This window comes from Megalobrama amblycephala, linkage group LG12 (assembly GCF_018812025.1).
Source record: "Megalobrama amblycephala isolate DHTTF-2021 linkage group LG12, ASM1881202v1, whole genome shotgun sequence".
Taxonomy (NCBI): Eukaryota; Metazoa; Chordata; class Actinopteri; order Cypriniformes; family Xenocyprididae; genus Megalobrama; species Megalobrama amblycephala.
Window position 1 is genome coordinate 25729942 of NC_063055.1, and position 18802 is coordinate 25748743.

At 37.2% G+C, this 18802-nt stretch overlaps 1 protein-coding gene across 3 annotated transcripts in view; it reads right to left on the reverse strand.

Annotated features, from left to right (window-relative positions):
- The window catches only part of kazna (kazrin, periplakin interacting protein a), a 52442-nt gene extending 33950 nt beyond the window's left edge, over window positions 1-18492 (reverse strand). The window contains exon 1 of one of the 3 annotated variants that reach the window (XM_048210021.1): window positions 17965-18492. In XM_048210021.1, the coding sequence (XP_048065978.1) occupies window positions 17965-18142 (178 nt within the window). In that variant the 5' untranslated portion in view covers window positions 18143-18492. Of the gene's footprint in view, window positions 1-4575; window positions 4719-17964 lie in introns of those variants that run through there. The other 2 variants (XM_048210020.1, XM_048210022.1) reach the window with 2 other exon arrangements.
- Window positions 18493-18802: the final 310 nt, after the last annotated feature.

Here is an 18802-nt window from a genome sequence, read left to right on the forward strand (position 1 = left end):
CCCTGTCCAATCAGTGGCATGAAAGCAAAACACGGAGGTGAACGCCGGTTCAATACACAGTGATGGCGTGTGAGCGGTGAACCTTGCGTCTTCACTAAACTTTGTCAGTTGTATGTGTTTTAAGGTTTGCCAGTTTAAACATTCAAGCGATTTTAGACGATCGGGTGTATAGTATTATATCGAGCTACCGTGCTTGCACAGCTGCACTGTGGCACAAACACTCATACAAACAGTAGCTGCGCAAAACGTGAAGATTGCACGCACAGAGAGGAGCAGAAACAAGTTGTCAGCGCTGTCCTGTGATTTATCACTAAAATAGCTTAGAAACTCAACTTATTATAGCATATATTTTTCTACATTTGAAGGAACTATTTACAACCCACAGCTTCACAATTAATAGAGAGACGGTACGACTAATTCACACATGCAGTCACTCGTACTGGTACTGTACTAATTTATCTTTATCTGATTTACAACGAGCAGAAATCTGTAAGAAATGTTATGAACCATAGATAAAATAATTGCTGATAGTGAGCTGTTATGTCAGATCACTCTTTCAATAGTCAATCATATTTACAGTACAAACCTTGTCAGTGAACTATGAGGGGGGAAAAAAAACAGAAACAAAATAATCATTCATTAATCATAATCAAGGTAATATGTTCAATTAATAAAGGTTTTGATTTTAGGCCATAATCATCCAGCCCTACTATAAAGTCAAGTCAAGTCACCTTTATTTATATAGCGCTTTTTACAATGCAGATTGTGTCAAAGCAGCTTTACAGTGATAACTGGTATATAATTTTGGCTGCACAGCAGCTCTTAAAGAAAATGGTGTCAATGCAGGCAGATAAAAGCACTGTTGAATATCCAATGTCAAGTCAAATGTCAAGTGTCCCCAACTAAGCAAGCCAAAAGGCGACAGCGGCAAGGAACCCAAACTCCATAAAGCAAATGCATCAAGTCTCAAAGAGAAAGTTCACCCAAAAATGAAAATTAGCCCATAATTTACTCAACCTCAAGCCATCCTAGGTGTATATGACTTTCTTCTTTAAGCCAAACACAATCAGAGTTATACTGAATATATCCTGGCTCGTCCAAGCTTTATTAATGGGAGTGATTGGAGGATGAGATTTTGAAGTTCAAAAAAGTGCATCCATCATCATAAACGTACTCCACACAGCTCCAGGGGGTTAATAAAGGCCTTCTGAAGTGAATCGTTGCGTTTGTGTAAGACAAATATTCTTATTTAAAACTTTATAAAGTAAAATAACAAGCAGCCATACGCATTTGTTTTATGTCTAACAAGCGTTAACTTCACGACGTAGTACACAATACCATGACGTTCTATGCTACGCCATGAAGGACTACGCAATGTCCTAGGCTATAACGTCATGTCATTGTGTACTATGTCGTGGAAGTTAACACTCTGAGGTCTGAGGGTATCGCCGGCGATACCACCGCGGTTTTTTTCTTACTAGTGTGAAAGAGACTCAAAATACTCCGTTAATGTTGCACATACAATTAAGAGTTATACACCATTTTAATCTGTGGAATATCTTCTTTTATTTGTGTACACTCAGAGTAAAAACAAAATTTTGTGCTTTTTGTAAAATAAAGAAAACTAACATGATGCATGATCTCTTGTCTCCCTCTGAAGGAAGTCCAATCTGATAGTTCTCAGAAAATGAACTGTAACTTAGTGAATACTAATCACAAAAAAATTAGACTTATGTCTAAAAAAAACAAACATTCTGTGTTTATGTAATCTGTATGAAAAGAGAGCCATGTCAGAAATCCGTGATTCAGCTCATTATCCACTAATGCGGCCACGCCCACGGAGGGAGCGCTATTCAGACGCAAATTCTGAGTCAATACATGCATTCATCATCTCAATCGTGTATTTATTGTCTTGAAAAGTGTTTTGAATAGCCATAGTTAACGATCTCTGTCCTCTGTTAGTTATTATTCTTATTCTTCTTTAGTGCTCAGGCATTTGTGGACTAAAGGTGTACAGAGCGCCCTCCGGCTGCAAGTATGAATTGAAAACACAGTATCCAGCACTCATAGTAATGACAATAAATCCTGAATAAATATTACTCTTCTGTATAGAAAATTGACAAACATATGAGAATCCATCAATATTTCTCCAAATGTGCATGCTTTTAAGCTAAAAACCTATATGAAATGCCATAGAGGTAACATAATTGTTCAGACACTTTGCATCACAGAAATACATTATAATTTAAAGAATATAATAGAATACCATTATTTTAAATTGTAATAATATTTTGACAGTATTGCTGTTTTTTCTGTATGTTTGATTTACACCATGATGAGATTTGAATCATGATCACAGAGGGTTTTTTCACAGCCTACCTGACTGAAAGGCCTCATTAATATTCAAGTCATTTCAGGTCATTATTATGTGATTCTTTTGTCTTCTCAGGTGAGAATCACCCATTATACATGAGGATTCACGCCTCCACGCATACGGTGTTTCTTGACCAAAGATGTTTTAGAAAATTTAAATCTCTCTATTGTTTTATATGAACAAGCAGGCAGCATAATTTTTACCTCATTTTGAAGGAAAAACTCTAGTCTACAACCTCCAATACCCAGAAGTCTTGTGAACAAAGATTTAATATATATTTTTTGGCATTATTTCAGTGACTTAAGTTTTTTGTTTTTTCAATAACCATGCATAAACTTTATTCCTTCAAAAACACAAACATGTACATACATGTTCCTCACATATTATTGTAGCCTAGTTTGTGCTGAATACAGTGTAATGACACTTTTTCCATTAATATGTTTATGAACAACTGAAAAAAAGCACAAATGTCAGGGCATGTCAAAACTTCTCCAGGGTCCCAAAAATCCTCAGACCCCTGAGGGTTAATGCTTTGTAGATGCAAGTCGAACGCTTATGGCTGTCGCGCCGGAAGCTTGTTATTTTACTTTATGAAGTTTGAAATAAGGATAATTGTCTTACACAAACGCATCGATTCACTTCAGAAGGCATTGATTAACCCACCGGAGCCGCATGGAGTCATACACAACTGACGCATATACTGTCATATACAACTAGGATGGCTTGAGAGTGAGTATGGGGTAATTTTCATTTTTGGGTGAACTAACCCTTTAAATCTAAAAAAAATATTTGCTTGCACATATCAACAACAAAGACTGAAAGTTATAGATGCACTTTATTAAATAAGTTTGGCCCTTATCAGTAATGGAATACCTACAATAAATGACAAAACCTACTCAATTAATTCCTAACCATGGCTATAATAATGATGGTTAAATCAGAGTGGACCACTTAAGAGACTTGAGACTTTAAGGGAATATTAACACAAAATAAAAGGAAGAAAATAATCTTGCCAGTGCCATAAGCAACCAATGAAACTCATTGAATGAGATACAAACGGGTGAAAGAGAGATCTGTTTAAACCGATCAACTGAAGCTGAGCTGATGGCCTTGTACATTCCCTGAATGACAAGTGATCAATGTTGCTCCCACAGGCGTGTCTTCAGGCCTTCATCAAGCTGCTATGTGCTGAATTTGAATGTGCTGCTGATTTTAAAGTGTAGAGATACCACCGTGAAAAATGTCATTGCTTTTAATAAAGCCTTTAGCTTTTTTTAACCTCCCGGCTTTAACGCCACAACTCTGCCAGCCCAATCTTCTCCTTGATCAGTATACACATGTGCAGAGCTTCATCATGAATCCCAGCAAAATAACATCCAGAGGCACGGCAATGATAAACACCTCTGATTTAACAGCTTAAGTATTGGAAAACTGAATTTTGTTCCTGGACCTCAAATAAGAAGCTGGATTTGAATTGAAGTCTGCAACTGCAGTGTAGAGTACAATGTCTGTGATCCAAAACGTATAAAACCCTTACCAAAGAATTCCAGTTGTGCAGATAGAGTTTGACATCTAGCTGTAACCTCTTAAACCTCATTGGTACTGTAGGCAGTGTACAGGGTTTATTTCAGAAGCATATCATCTCCGAGTGCTGCAAATAGCAAAATACACACACACACAAACTCTCTCTCTCTCTCTCTCTCTCTGGCTGGTAACCCCATCCAGTCGTTTTAATGCCAAACGGTAAACAGATATAAGCTAGCTCTCGACATCTGTGTTTAACATTATAGTGAACACTGGCAAACACCAGCACACACAAACTGCACCCTTACAACTCAAACATTAACACAAAAACGTTTATGATTTGTGTAATACTGAACAGATGATTTGCTTGAAAAATCTCCACATTTATTTTTCAAAACTCCATATAATCACACATAGACATTCCAAAGTCCCAAACCCAAAGTCCTTTGCTACATAATATAAAACAAACATAACTGCATAATGTTACAACAGTGCAAAAGAAATGAACTGAAACCCCATCAGAAATACCTTTAAACATGGCAGAAAATGCAGCACATTCAAATGTGGCTGATCAAACTACAGGGTGAAGAGCAAGACTCACATGCTCCACGGGTTAGTAACTGTCACTGTGTGAATGACAACAAATGCATTTCCTCTCACACAAAGTAACAACTCACATTTTTCCTCTGCTTTGTAGCCCAGCAAACGTGAAAGAGAGAGAGCCAGAGGCAAAACTGTCCTGTCAGCTCCTCCAGATCTTCCACACTAACAGAGCAGGTGGAATATGACACTCTCTGAAATGCGTGTGTGTGGGGGGGAATAAGAGTGAAGTGAGTTCATTGAGAAGTTTAAAGCTATGCTGTGCAAAGGTTGTACAGACTGCCCCTTTACACCTTCTCACATATATACCTTTCACAGCGATTCAACCTAATGTGTTATACTGTAACTGTGCTGACAAATGTGAAGTTCGCTTATGGACGTGCTATATACAGGATCAAAAATGAACAGTCGACAAGCAACAAATGCAAGTTGGAAATAAATGCTATAATTTGTTGACTTCTGTACTTACAATCATACTACAATCTGCATTTTTAACCAGTGTAATGGTCCGTGTCATTGCATCTCCTGTCAATGACGTCATATCTGCGTTACCCTCTATTTTTCTTCAGTAAAAACAATGGAAACACCAAAGAAGCTTTAATATTGTATGTGATTTATTAGATAGGCAAGCAACTGTTTGGATACCTTTATAAACAGAAAACTACAGTAGTTAATCATTGTTATATAGCTCAACACTATATAGTCTAATTGTTTGAATCTCGTTTTCTTGATTTACCATGAGTAACATGTTTGCACCACGCCTCAGAGAAAACACTATTTTGTCAAATGGCTAACATAGCATAATCAGAACAAGCTTTACTTGTAGTAACTGTAATAGAAGCATTTTCTCCACCATACAATATTTAAAAATGAATTGTGTGCCATTTAGTCATTACAAGTCATCCAGCTTTTATTAATATGGTATTCTAATATAACATCCAAAGCAACAAATAGAGTAACATTATAACTTTACAACAGATGTCTCTCATTAGCATTAGATCCACCGGCCTCATTCCACTCCCATGGCTCTCGGCCACACCCTGCTTCATACCACAATAACGTTAAGAAAACTAATACATTAGCTCAATCATGAACATGATTTCTGCCCGAGTCCCGTCGGATTGCTTTCCATCGGCTATGGAGGTGAATATGACAACTCCCATGATTCCATGCTCATTCACTTAGTCATCAAGCTATGCCTTTGTTATTGTTTTGAATAAGCGACCTCTAGTGGCAAAACATACATACTGTGCCTTTAAAGGTGCAATATGTAAGATTTCTGTCCACTAGAGGTCACTAGAGGCCCATTCAAAACAAAGGTGTAGCTTGATGATGCCAAGTTTGAGTATGGAATCTTGGGACATGTGGTCTTCACATAACAGCCGGTGGAAAATAATCAGGATAGAAATCATGTTCATGGATGTGATTAACCCTCAGGGGTCTGAGGCTGATTTGGGGCCTGGAGAAGTTTTGACATGCCCTGACATTTGTGCTTTTTTCAGTTGTTCATAAACATATTAATGGAAAAAGTGTCATTACACTGTATTCAGCACAAACTAGGCTACAATAATATGTAAGGAACATGTATGTACATGTTTGTATTTTTGAAGGAATAACGTTTATGCGTGGTTATTGAAAAAACAAAAAACTTAAGTCACTGAAATAAGGCCAAAATATATATATTAAATCTGTGTTCACAAGACTTCTGGGTATTGGAGGTTGTAGACTATAGTTTTTGCTTCAAAATTATGTAAAAATTATCATTCCTACTCCTTCATATAAAACAATAGAGAGATTTAAATTTTCTAAAACATCTTTGGTCAAGAAACACAGTATGCGTGGAGGCGTGAATAATCATGAATAATGGATGATTCTCACCTGAGAAGACAAAATAATCAGATAAAGAGTTCTAATGACCTGCATAAATAATGAGCTCTTTCAGTCAGGTAGGCTGTGAAAAAACCCTGTTGATCATGTCTCAGCTCATCATAATGTAAATCAAACATACAGAAAAAACAACAATACTGTGAAATATTATTACAATATAAAATAACGGTATTCTATTATTAAAATATAGGCCTAATGCATACAAAGTGTCTGAACAGTTATGTTACCTCTATGGCATTTCATATAGGCTTTTAGCTTAAAAGCATGCACATTTGGAGAAATATTGATGGATTCTCATGTTTATGTCAATTTTCTATACAGAGGAGTAATATTTATTCAATATTTATTGTTATCACTATGAACACTGGATACTGTTTTTAATTCATACTTGCAGCCGGAGGGCGCTCTGTACACCTTTAGTCCACAAATGCCAATGCTAAAGAAGAATAGGCAATCCAGGAAATAACTGAACTAACAGAGGCCAGAGATCGCTAACTATGGCTATTCAAAACACTTTTCAAGACAATAAATACACGATTGAGACGATGAATGCATGTATTGACTCAGAATTTGCGTCTGAATAGCATTGGCTCCGTGGGCGTGGCCGCATTAGCGGATAATGAGCTGAATCACGGACTTCTGACATGGCTCTCTTTTCATACAGATTACATAAACACAGAATGTTTGTTTTCGATTTGACTTGTACGATTTAAAACCTGACATTTCAACGTTTCTTCAGACATGTGTGTAATTTTTTTGTCATTAGTATTCATAAGTTACAGTTCATTTTCTGAGAACTATCAGATTGGAGATCGTTCAGAGGGAGACGAGAGATCATGCATCATGTTAGTTTTCTTTATTTTACAAAAAGCACAACATTTTGTTTTTACTCTGAGTGTACACAGAGAAAAGAAGATATTCCACAGATTAAAATGGTGTATAGCTCTTAATTGTATGTGCAACATTGACAGAGTATTTTGAGTCTCTTTCACACTAGTTAGAAAAAAACTGCGGTGATCACGCCGGCGTGACCGCCGACCCGAGTGAGTTAACGATACTGTAGTATGAACCAGAGCAGGACCGAGTGTTGTGGGAGCTGAACGAGGCCGCTGGAGCGATTGCGCAACACACGCCTCACGAGCAGCGGAACTTTTATTATGACACAGTCGCCGGCGCCGCCGAGGTAAAGCAGCTCTGTTTATCATATTAGATACATTTGAGAGTGTCGAAAATGATGTTATAACATTACTCTGTGTGTTCACTCGGCGGCTGCTGTGAGACACTTGTTTGAGACACACTGCAGTAAACTAGATCGATTTTAGAATATCATATTAAATGCTGAATGGCTTGTGATGATAAATGGCATGCAATTAATTTTAAACTGTATTGTATGTTGTAGAAAATTATATATTACTGTTACTGCATAATAAAGCTGCATCTGATTATGCTATGTTAGCTACTTGACAAAATAGTGTTTTTCTCTGAGGCATGGTAAAGCATGGTACTCGCAAAAAAAAAAAAAAAAATCAAGAAAATTAGATTTAAACAATAAGACTAAACGTGTTGAGCTATATAACAATTAGTTTTCGGTCTATAAATATATCAAAACAGATGTTCCCTTGTCTATTAAAACATGTAATATATTAAAGCATCTTTAGTGTTTCCATGGTTTTTACAAAATAAAACCAGAAACCGAGGGTAACGCGGGTATGACGTAATTGACAGGCGACTTCTCACATGTCCCGGAGCCTTGGTTAAAATTGCAATTTTCTCACGATTTACAAATAGTTGGAAACATTTGGGATATTGTAAGTACTCAAGTGAACAAAATATATAACACTGGCCTAGTGTTTTTTGGATATTTTACTGCAATCTTAATCTTACTTATTGCACTTTTAAGGCCAGTTGGATAGTACATAATCATTTGACAAACAGCAATGAGTCCATTAAGACTAAAGATTGCATCCTATAATTTTTACCATGGCTATAAAAAGGATCATTGTTATTTTTTTCTCCAGAACTGTTTCAACCAACAAATTGGGTTAATAATTCACTGCAGTTTCCAGCTGAATTGAACACTAGCAGTGACAGTAAAACACCAACAACTTTTATTCCTTTTCACACAAATTATTATGATTACAGGAACAAATTATTGATGTTTCCTGCACAATACTTTGGTATGACCCAAAAAAAAATTCACATCACCATTTTTTTCATTTTTTTTTGCTGCAGTTTAAGCAAGAGACTGGGACTGGCTCATTGTTTCTCAGAACATGCAAGGCAAAACCATTTATAAGCCATAATTTTTTTCCCCCAACAAAAATAGGATTTTCTTTAAAATGTATGAAAAATACAGTTTCATGGCACATAAGAAATATTTATGGCTGGTAAATTCTCAGTTCGCCATTGGCAGGTGTGAAAAAAAAAAAAAATTTCAAACTTTACATTCATGATTTATTATGTTTAGATACAGCCAGCCACACACACATTCATGCAAAATGACTCATACAGAGATCAGGTGAACTGCAATGCTCTTGAGGAGTAAACAGACTCAATCACGGGCATTAGAGCAGCAGGATGTGCAGGTGCCGGCCGCCAGGTGACCTAAACACCTTCAGTACGGTGATAGCCAAACATATCACCAACACAGCAATAAAGATTTATGAGTGTTCATTGGTTCAGCATGCAAGTGGGTAACTGTGAAGAAAAAAAAAATGAAAGAAAAAGACGGAGAAAGAAAACGGACAGATAGACAGGGAGAAAAAAGAAACGTGGTACGTGTCTGTCTGAGATTGCTCAATACATGCAAACAGCAGAGTGAGTTGCAGCAAAAGATAAAATACTCTCAATTTGTTTTCTCATGACAGACTGTCACTTTCATAGAACTTCCCTTTGCAAAACAACAGGTTCTATGTTCTATAATGCAGTGTGTAGGAGTCTTTAAAAGCCTACACATCAATCCAGCAGCAAGCAATAATATTCTGGGTGGTTGTTGACCGATATGAGTTTTTGAATAGCTGATGCTGATATATGGAGATCAATCAAAAGACTTTTTAAAGTTTATATCTCTTATCTCTGTTCACAAAGGCTAAATAAAAAAATATAGTACAAACAGTAATAATGTGAAATATTATTAATGCTATTGAAAATTTCTAGTTTAATATATTTTAAAATGTAATTTATTCCTGTGATGGCAAAGCTGAATTTTCAGCATCATTACTCCAGTCTTCAAGGTCACATGATCCTTCAGAAATCATTCTAATATGCCAATTTGGTGCTCACGTAAAATTTCTTATCATTATCAATCCTGACATAGTTGCTTCATTTTTTTTTTTTTTTTTTTTTGGAAACCATGATATATGTTTTTATGATTCTTTGATGAATAGAACAGAACAACAGAACAGAATTTATTTGAAATAGAAATATTTTGTAGCATTATAAATAACTTCACTGTCAATTTTGATCAATTTACTACACCCTTGCTAAATTAAAGTATTAATTTCTTTATTTAAAAAAAAAACAAAACTTACTGATAGCATACTTTTGAACAGGCTATATATAACTTAATTATACTAAATGAAATATAGACAGAATTTATATTAACACTTATTTCATGCAATATTGATTAAATTCACTAAAAAATATGTGCCAGTAATCTCAAAATGATCAAATATCAGCTGATCATGACATCACTAGCACATACATAACTCTGCCCTTTGAAATCATGAATCAGTCTGAAAGTTCACAAAGGTCCATAACTATGCTGTGTCTTAAGAACAGCAAATCAGCAAAACAACTAGCTAAAGATTGAGTCAGTCATTTCAGCACACTTATAATCAGGATTTTTTTGTTGTTGTTGTTTTGGTCTAAGGCGTAAAAATAAGCGAGTCACAAAATTCTTGAGGTAAGAGGGAGTGAATATCAACAAGGTACAAGATTGACTTTACATCATTAGAAAATAGAGTAGGGCACCATTATCAGTAAAATAAAATGATTGATGAGCCTGCATTAATCAAGCGAATAAAGGTTAAGTCGCATTCAATTTCAATGTATCTATTTTCTAAATGCATGTTATTGATCATATTGTGAACAATTCATCAATGTATTTTTTTTTTAAACAATTTGACCATGTAATGTTTAATTAAATGTCATAACTTGACCTTCTGAAGAAAAAACAACATACAGGAGACATGCAGGACTTTTCTAATTATTTAGTCCAATGAGAACTGAACTGAGCTGGACGATGACATCACTGTTTTCTGCAGAACTGCTTTATAGATGAAATTACCTAATTTAATAATTGATGATCCTTACAATGGAACTGAATCAACACTGAACTGACTTCAGCTAAACAATGACACTATTTTCTTTTAGAGCTGCTGTACAGCCAAAATGAACTGTTTGCATCATTAAATCATTTCCCTGTTATCACTGTAAAGCTGCTTTGAACCAATCTGTACTGTATAAAGCGCTATATAAATAAAAGTGACTTGACTTAGTGTATATTTACATGACAACAATGTACTAAAAGCGGAAAAGTTTTCCTTTGCATTTTTTGATCACAGACGACAACGCTGTGAAAACAATTGCCGTTCACACGGATCCGTGAAAAAGCTGTATAATGCATGCCAGGCCAGTAGTTGGCGATGTCATTTTGTAAAGAAAAACTATATGCGCCTATAGACTGAACACATCATACGTATGCGCATGACCGTTTTCAAAATTTGATTTTTGTAGTTTACACAGAAATGATAATGGAATCGTTTTTAAAGGGGTGGTTCAATGGTTTTTTTCTAGGCTTGATTGTGTTTTTGGGGCGCAGTTTAACATGTCTTAATGCTTCGTTTTTTTGAAAACGCTGTATTTTTCCATATATTTTAGCTTTATTCTATACCTCTGTTTCCACTGTCATATGAACGGCTCGTTTGACTTCCTGCTTCTATGAAGCCACTCCCTCGAAATACGCAATGTGCTCAGATTGGTTAGCGGGCCCAGTGTATCCAGAGCCATCGTGATTCGCTGCAGCGTCCGGAAAGGCCACACCCCTTACCATCTGTTACCGGTTACGTTGGCTTCGGTTATATTGTATGCTCAATTTGATTATATTGCTGTATCAAATTGTGCCCGAATCAGACCCAGATGAACAGCAATCGCGGCTTTTAAAGGACGTTTATGAATGGTATTTCATTTCGTATTTGTGTCAAAGTGTTTAGATATTCTGTCACTGCTGTTTGTTAGCTTTCAATATACAGTTTTATCCTGATTAAAGCTTTACTGTAGCCGAATACATGACTGAGTAGTCGCATTATTGTAAAGGTAGCGTTTACTTTACAGTACGAACAACTGTTTGTATATGAACAGACGTTTGTTGGTGTTTGTTGGAGAAGTATGCGCTATAATACAGCTAACTGCCTAGCGAAGCAAAAACGAGTTCCTCTTTGTATATGTCCTTGATGCAACCAAAAAATAGCAACAGAACTATACGTTTAAAAGACATGTACAAACAATAAAATGTACTTACAGTTTGAAGCCAGCTTCTGCTTTTAAAGTGGGAACTGCTCCATCTTTCAGTAAAAGCCTAGCTTTGTGCAAATCCAGTATTGAACTCGTGTAGATTCTGGAAGCTGTCTTCAGCATCGCATCCAGTGTAGAAAATATCACAGATTATAAAGGGTTCTATTATCTTTTGACGCGCCGCGCCACTCGCGTCCGGTGTACACAACTCTTCCGCTTCCATTATGCTGCACCACATGGCCTCGCCCACTTTGTTGCGTGTTCCCGGGGGTGTGTTTTGCAGGGTTTATGACGTCACCAACCCGGGAAGAAGCTCGTTGTAGTCCAAACCGGTTGTTTTTGTAGGCAATAAACTGCCATATCTTCAAAAGACAATATCTATGTTTGCATTGAACTTTCAGTGATGTAAGTTTGCAGATACTGTTTATGCTCAAGCAGCAACATTACACACTAACTAAAGTTAAAAAAGTGAAATCGCATTGAACCACCCCTTTAAAAACTTGCACTTTGAAACCCCTTTTCAAAAGTTTGTATTTTCAGGCCCCCAAAACGCAGTTGTCATGTAAATGAATGGCCAAAATGCATAAAGAGTTTTCCGTTTTTATATGAAAATGGTGTTGTGTAAACGACCCCTCAAACCCGCCCTTCACTTTTTGAGTGCAAAGGTCACATTTCAAAACCCAATCGACAACAGATGCATAAAACCAAGTACTCAGCCTACATTTTAAAAAATTTTTTTGATAATCCATTACACTCAGATGTACGCAATATGGAAGAAAAGATCTGTCCCTACTTCCATTTCATCGCAACTTTAAACAACATCATTCTCAAGAAAGGAGCCAGAATCACAGGCCAGCTGAAACATCAGTCAGCACCATCAGGAATTCAAGTAGGATCAAATAAAGAGAGAGAATGAGGTATCATAGATTAGTTGAGAGCACATCCTACTCATATGTCTAATAATATTAGATTAAAACTGAGCCCGGAACTGTCTCTAACTTGATGGTGGTGATTTATCCTGACCTTTAATGCTGCTTTACTGCCATTTAAAGCCTTACATCTTAAATTATGGTGATTCCTTTTGATCCAAGCATGGAAATGGTCTTTATGAGTGAGCTGAGCTCTTGACTGCTTCAATCCAGCTGCTTGATCTGGATATATGTCGTGATGTTTCATCTTGTGTCTTGCATTTAAATTAGGCTGTTCACACGTCTGAGGGATGAGGATCAGGACTGCTTTCAGCCGGCTCCCATCCCAGCGTGCTCACACACATAAAACACCTGTCTATAAACACGCTCTTGCTGGGATACAAACAACTAGATTTATTTAGCATTTTAATAATAGATAGACAAGCACATGGAGAAACGGCCTCATGAAAATATAATCACTTTTATACCACGCAACATAATCGAAATCTAAAGAGCTAATGACCCCCTTAATAGCTCATTAATGCCAGCAGGATAAACTAAAAGCATTGATCAGCTGGAGTGTGTGCAGGCGTATATGGAGAGAAGGGAGAAAAGCTTTTAGCTGCATTATCAGTCCTCCCCTTTGTGATGTCATAATGAGAGAAGATTGCCTAGCAACCCACACTGCTGCCTAGAGACCGATAGATGGGGAATTCAAACTTGAACAGCCCCTATGACATAATCTAAAGATGAACACAAGCTCACCTGCATGGAGCGAATCTTCTGTTGGTATTGTCTCTCAAGACTTACTAAAGCAGAATTACTACAATTACTTTGTTAGTGATTTATCATAACTAAATGGCTCAGATTTGCTATTCTCAAATGTATATGCGAGTGTAATTCCCATAAACAGAAACAACCAGCCTTCTGTATGTGCATGGCAGCCGACAGCTGTTACATCAAAACAATTATGCAGCCCGGCCATTAAGGCAATTTAGAAACATCAATAACACATAAGTCAGATGTATGGCGGCCAAGTGCACTTAGACACATCCTTTGCTGGCCATATTGGGGAAACGCTCTATAAATATCATCTTTAAGCAAATAAAATAACTCAAAATCCCATAACAACCCATAGTTAATGAAGATACTTTGCCATAACTGGGAAAATAACTACTAGCAGACAAGACTGTGTGTGTGTGTGTTTATTTGTATGCGTTTAGCGTCTCATTCATTACCAGCAGGTCTTTGTAGGGCCATCTGCACTGCTACGCTTTCTTCCAAGAAATAAATAAGCACTGTTCTCATCTACACTGACAGGGCCATGTCTGGGCACATGTGTCCTTGTGATTTTTCATCTTGATAAGTCAATATTTTGTCAATACACATGTCCTGCATTCTGACATGTGGCAAAATGACACAAGCAACAACAAAGTCTCGATTAGCTGATAGAGCAGCTTGGCCAGACTGAAATACTGTGGCTTAACAGGCACTAACAACATCAAGGTCATGGGTTTGATTCCTGGGGAATACATGTAATGATAAAAAAATATAGCCTGAATGCTTTCTAAATCGCTTTGGATAGAAGCATCTGCCAAATACATGAATGCGCATACAAATAAATTGCATCAAGCGACTTGGCAAGCCAAACCCAAAAGTGCCTTTCCTGGAGTGGATGTGGGACATTAGACACAAGATCACAATCTGCTGAGCTCTCAATGAAGTGCTGAATGAAATCAGAGAGAGAGAGCTGCGAATAAGAGCCTCACGGTGATGCTCTGAGTGTCAGGATTCATTCGTGGTCATGAGATGGATTTTTATTGAGGAACAGAAAGGTTAGTGTTCTTTTTATCCTTTATATAAGAAATTTTATAGCAGCAATGTATGTAATGTGCTTATACTACGGGGTTGTTGAATGCTCGAATCTGATTGGTTGACAAACATTCTAAATGATCTAAACGTTCTGAATGATTGGTTGACGAATGTTCACGGCTAAAGTAGTTCCAGGCAGGTCTTGACCGCATTACAGTTCCATATCACTTCACCAAATTATTTCAGTTATTCAAAAGGTCTACAACAGCAAAAGAACCAAAACCCACAATAACACTGACCAAGCAAAGAAATATATACACGATAGGATAAAAATGACAAAATAAGTTTTATTATGTTCTGAAAATATATACTCTTTCTCCCGCTCGCTCTCACTCAAACGCGCACACACACAGTACGGACACACACTTGCCCAGAAACGTAATGTCTGTGCTGCTTTGACGAATTAATTAATAAAATAGTTTAGAAACTTAAAGGTGCCCTAGATTATGTTTTTAAAAGATGTAATATAAGTCTAAGGTGTCCCCTGAATGTGTCTGTGAAGTTTCAGCTCAAAATACCCCATAGATTTTTTTTTATAAATTTTTTTAACTGCCTATTTTGGGGCATCATTATAAAAGCGCCGATTTTATGCTGCGGCCCCTTTAAATCCCGTGCTCTCCGCCCACAGAGCTCGCGCTTACCTTAAACAGTGCCTTAACAAAGTTTACACAGCTAATATAATGGATCCTCAAAATGGATCTTTACAAAGTGTTCGTCATGCATGCGGCATGCATGCGTCGAATTATGTGAGTATTGTATACTGTTATATTGTTAACTTCTGATTTTGAATGAGTTTGATAGCGCTCCGTGGCTAACGGGTAATGCTACACTGTTGGAGAGATTTATAAAGAATGAAGTTGTGTTTATGAATTATACAGACTGCAAGTGTTTAAAAATGAAAATAGCGACGGCTCTCTTGTCTCCGTGAATACAGTAATAACCGATGGTAACTTTAACCACATTTAACAGTACATTAGCAACATGCTAATGAAACATTTAGAAAGACAGTTTACAAATATCACTAAAAATATCATGTTATCATGGATCATGTCAGTTATTATTGCTCCATCTGCCATTTTTCGCTATTGTTCTTGCTTGCTTACCTAGTCTGATGATTTGGTTGTGCACATCCAGACGTTAATACTGGCTGCCCTTGTCTAATGCCTTTTATAATGTTGGAAACATGGGCTGGCATATGCAAATATTGGGGGCGTACACCCCGACTGTTACGTAACAGTCGGTGTTATGTTGAGATTCGCCTGTTCTTCTGAGGTCTTTTAAACAAATGAGATTTATATAAGAAGGAGGAAACAATGGAGTTTGAGACTCACTGTATGTCACTTGGTTTTATGTACTGAACTCTTGTTATTTAACTATGCCAAGATAAATTCAATTTTTCATTCGAGGGCACCTTTAAAAGCTACAAGACATTTCTCACCAGCGAGGTAATAACGGTGCAGTTCTTGAGGTAGATAAACTTACAATTTTGCTATGAGTAGAGACACTGCTGCCGAACTCCTGTTGAGAGATGCACAGACTCAGGCTAATTCAAATATGCTTATTCTCTCTCTCTCTCTCTCTCTCTCTCTCTCTCTCTCTCTCTCTCGCTCTCTCTCTCTTTTGGATTGGGATGAGATGCATAAGAAATTAGTCCCACACACAAGGACAAAAACCTGACAAATGTCTTGAAATACAACATCTGAACAGTGTCTTGAGGTGTGGTAAGTAACCACAGTATAAGTAGAATAATTGACTCCAGGCCATTGAATTATTAGAAAATAATGCACACTCTTACCATTACCACCCCGGGTATGCATTCATTTCTAATAATTCAACGGCCTGTCGTCAATTATTCCATACATAATGTACAGTTAGCCAGCATAATCATAAAATAAGCATCCTGTGATGTACATCCTGAAGGGGTTTGTTTTGCAATAACTACTGACTGACTGGGTCAGTCAGATATACAGTTTAGTGATCATTATACAAAATGAACACCACAAATGACCAATGTAATAAGTGCACACTAAAAAAATATTTACAGTGAAAATATGGCAGCTGAAGCAATTCACAATTAACAGGTTTTTACTGTAGCATTTTATAAACATTTTTATAGTGCAAGCTGGATTCATTCTCATCAAAACATACAAACACACTAACCTTGTACGGTTGTGTAACCTTGTATGAAAGTGTAAATTGATGGCCGCAGGTTTGTACGGTGAAACAAAGCTTTACTGTCACTTCAGGGCATATTAAATGCATCAGCAGTTATCTGAGATTGTTGAGCAATTATAGAAATCACAATCCTGATTCATCATTGTGCCCTTAAGCAAGACACACACCCCCAGGGTGGCTCTGGCCTACAGTAGGTTGCTTTGGATAAAAAGCATCTGTTAAATGTTATGACCCACACCAGCCCAGGGTGTCCACTCCACCCAGTGAGCGCAGGTGGATCTGAAACGGAGAATCACTCTGAACACCCAAGAGACTCAAAACCAAAGCCAACCCAAGCTACACCACACAGCTTGCAGACAATCAGAGGACTGACCAATCAATCAATGGCTACAACAGCAAACAGAATGGCAGGAGAGCAGTATATGCTCTCTCTTCTGTAGTGTGGTACACTTAGTCTGTCAGCGTTAATGGAAAATGAAATGAAGGGCCATTTCCTGAAACATGAGCAGTGCTCGATTACATTGCTCGGGTTCTCAGTAAAACAGTTTATCATGTGGATATCTTGTTTAAGCAAGGGAAATATCTAAAATGCCACCAAAAGTGACAATGGCCAGATGCTCAAAACATTGAAGTTAAATTTGGTATTTCTGTTATATTTCATAATATCTAGTCATGGGTTTTGAAAATGTATCATTTCAATTAACTGATTCAATTGTTGTTGAAAAAAAAAAAAGCCATTAAAAAGGTTAAAATTTTCCACTGAAAACCAATTACAGTGGGGCAAAGATGTCTTATTATAATAAAAAGTTGATTTCTGATACCGTATTAAAACTTGCTGATGAACAAACACTCTCATAATTAAAGTATTTAAACACATACACACATACAAACAATATGTCCTGACACTTTTCGCAAAAAACATAGGCTACAACAACTGTCCTGAAACAACCCAGCTGTCAGTGAGGAAACTGAAAACAGAATCACCTTACAAACCCACCAGAATGAAACGGAGGAAAAGAGAGAGAGAAAGAGAGTTTGTAGCTATTCTGTCCATTCACTCGAAGGTCACACAGGTAAGAGATATGAGCGGTCACAGGTGCGGTTTCTTACCGTGGTGGTTCTGTTGTTGATGATGTTCCTGCGGTTCGCCCGGTTCTTCCAGCTCGCCGAGTTCCGCCAGTCTGTGACCGGTGGCTGTCAGCTCTGCGCGCAGGTTCGCCACCTCCTGCTTCGCACACTGGATCGCGCCATCGATCCGCTGCGCGAGCTGCTTATTCTCGTCCATCATTCTCCGGATCTTCGCCTGCGGGGAGAATCCACAGAACCCACGGAGCGTGTCATATCGCCTGCTGCATCATAAGCACACTAAAATCCCATTCTGTCCTTGTGCTCTCTTTTATAAGCTCAGAAAACCCCCCAAAATCCACAAGGTGAGAACGGATATTCAAAGTCCCATACTGTTTAGTGTTTGGACGTGGCTGTCAGAGAGAAAGATAAACAGTGAGAGACAGAGACTTTGGAGAGAATAAAACAGCGTGCTTCACTAAACGAATCTTTCCGCCGCGCGCTCTCGTGGAGAGAGTTGAACGCACAAGAGACTCCAACCGGCTCTTTAAACGGACTGTACCATCTGAGGAAGAGAGGAGGAGGGCACCCATCTAAAAGAACGTCACATTTGCATCATAAACTAACTATTTATTTAACAGTATAGGATTTTAAGATAAATAAAAGTACACGACTAACTAAATAAATACATATGTTTATTTAATTGTGGGTGAATTCAAGTTGAAGTTGATTGGAACACTTTATCCATATTTATTTGCTTTAAATAATTATATTTTTTTATATATAAAGGAGAAATGAAAAAGTATATAGCTATGGTATAAAATAATAATATATGCTAATAATAATAAAAAATATATTATATATAATAAACAAATAAAATAAT